The sequence below is a fragment of the Lactuca serriola genome, chromosome 1 (assembly GCF_051521515.1).
Source record: "Lactuca serriola cultivar US96UC23 chromosome 1, Lser_US96UC23_V15, whole genome shotgun sequence".
Taxonomy (NCBI): Eukaryota; Viridiplantae; Streptophyta; class Magnoliopsida; order Asterales; family Asteraceae; genus Lactuca; species Lactuca serriola.
Window position 1 is genome coordinate 136,229,760 of NC_136408.1, and position 1,556 is coordinate 136,231,315.

A 1,556-nucleotide genomic window follows, 5' to 3' on the forward strand; every position below is an offset into this window, starting at 1 on the left:
GGCCTGTTAAAAATATAACTTTAAAAATAAAGTCAAAATTAGCTGATGAAGTCTAAACGAAAGTTGTAGATGTTGTTTGTTTTTCTGAAGCCAAAATGTCTGCAGTCTGTGGACCACATCTGCAAGCCTCTGCAGCAGAAGAGGTGGACCAAACGTCTGCAGTCTGCAATAAGAAGACTGTTTGTTTTTTAACGTCTGCAGGCTGCTGAAATAAACTGAATTTTAAATAAAATTATTTTACAAACTTAAAATGATTTTTCAACACCAAAACTTAAAAAATTGTTTTACAATAACAATTTCATTTAAAACAATTCAATCTATATTGTGCATCAACTGATCAACAATTTCATCCCGTAACTGAGTCATATATTCACGGTCTGCTGTAGTACCATGTGTTGGAATCCCGTCTTCATCATCATCAATGGCCACATTGTTATTTCGAAACGGGACATTGGGTTCATCGTATCGTGCGAAATACTCATCACTCAATCCTTCTTTCCTTATATAATTATGAAGCGCGAAACATGCCATGGCAATGTTTCTTTGTGTCACAAATGGGAATGGTTTCATCCTTTTCAATATAGGGAAGCGTGCTTTCAAAACACTAAAAGCACGCTCAATGACATTCCGAAGTTTTGCATGTCCATGGTTAAATTTTTCTTTATTGGTCAATGCACGTCTTTGACGAAAATCTCCAAGCCAATACCTCACATTACCATAAGGGGCCATAAATCCTCGAGTGTGTGCATATGCGGCATCACAAAGATAATATTTGTCTAAAAAAAATGCAAAACACTAATCAATTTTCAAATTAAGATAAAAATATTTAAAAAAAAAAAAACAAAAACTTACCTAGTGGTGGAAACGGGAATGATGCTTGTGGATCGGCTACTGCTTCTGATAATATTCTAGAGTCATGCGTTACCCCTTCCCACCCAGTCACAACAAATGTAAAAATCATATTGAAGTCACAAATTGCCAATACGTTTTGGTAGCAATCTCCCTTTCCCCTACTTCTATATAAGTCTTGTTTCTTAGTAGGGACAACAACATGTATCAAAGTGCCATCAAGTGCACCAACTGCTCCTTTGAAAACCCTTTGTAGCCTCCTATTATGTCCTGGAATGTTTGGATTCGGATTAAAAGATGTTGGTACTATAACATCTTGTGCGAAAAGCATCATTTTTTCCAACACTTCATAAAAAAATTTATGAATTGTTTGCTTCGAGTGTTGAAATCTCCGCTTGATAATCACGTAATGTTGATTATGTCCGATCATCATCGAAAACATAGCCATCTTTTTCCTCAACTGATACATGTTTGCTGTCCTTCAATGAGTAATTTGCTCTAAAATGAGCACATAGTCATACAAAAGATTCACGGGACATGCGTAATACTTCAACACATTGTAAACGATTACGGTGTAATAACTCCAATGTGTATTCATGTCCCGTCATTTCCGAATCATTATCTCGTAATCGTTTCACACCCCTCTTCCAAAAATAACGGATGTATAGGTACATAAGAATTACGAGAAGTAACTTTTGATCGTGATC

The 1,556-nt window shown here is 35.9% G+C and overlaps 1 protein-coding gene across 1 annotated transcript; it reads right to left on the reverse strand.

Annotated features, from left to right (window-relative positions):
- Positions 1–312: 312 nt before the first annotated feature.
- On the reverse strand, positions 313–1,318 carry LOC145061824 (uncharacterized). The gene is made up of 2 exons (XM_079009401.1): positions 853–1,318; positions 313–776 (listed from the first exon to the last, which is right to left on the reverse strand). The coding sequence occupies exons 1-2, from the start codon at positions 1,316–1,318 to the stop codon at positions 313–315; spliced, it is 930 nt and encodes a 309-aa protein (XP_078865527.1).
- Positions 1,319–1,556: the final 238 nt, after the last annotated feature.

What these genes read in the sequence shown, in the direction of transcription:
- LOC145061824 (XM_079009401.1), bottom strand. Translation starts at nt 1,318, where the DNA reads ATGTATCAGTTGAGGAAAAAGATGGCTATGTTTTCGATGATGATCGGA. An exon ending in ATTCCCGTTTCCACCACTAG is followed by an intron (nt 777 to 852) that starts GTAAGTTTTTGT and finishes CATTTTTTTTAG; the next exon opens with ACAAATATTATCTTTGTGAT.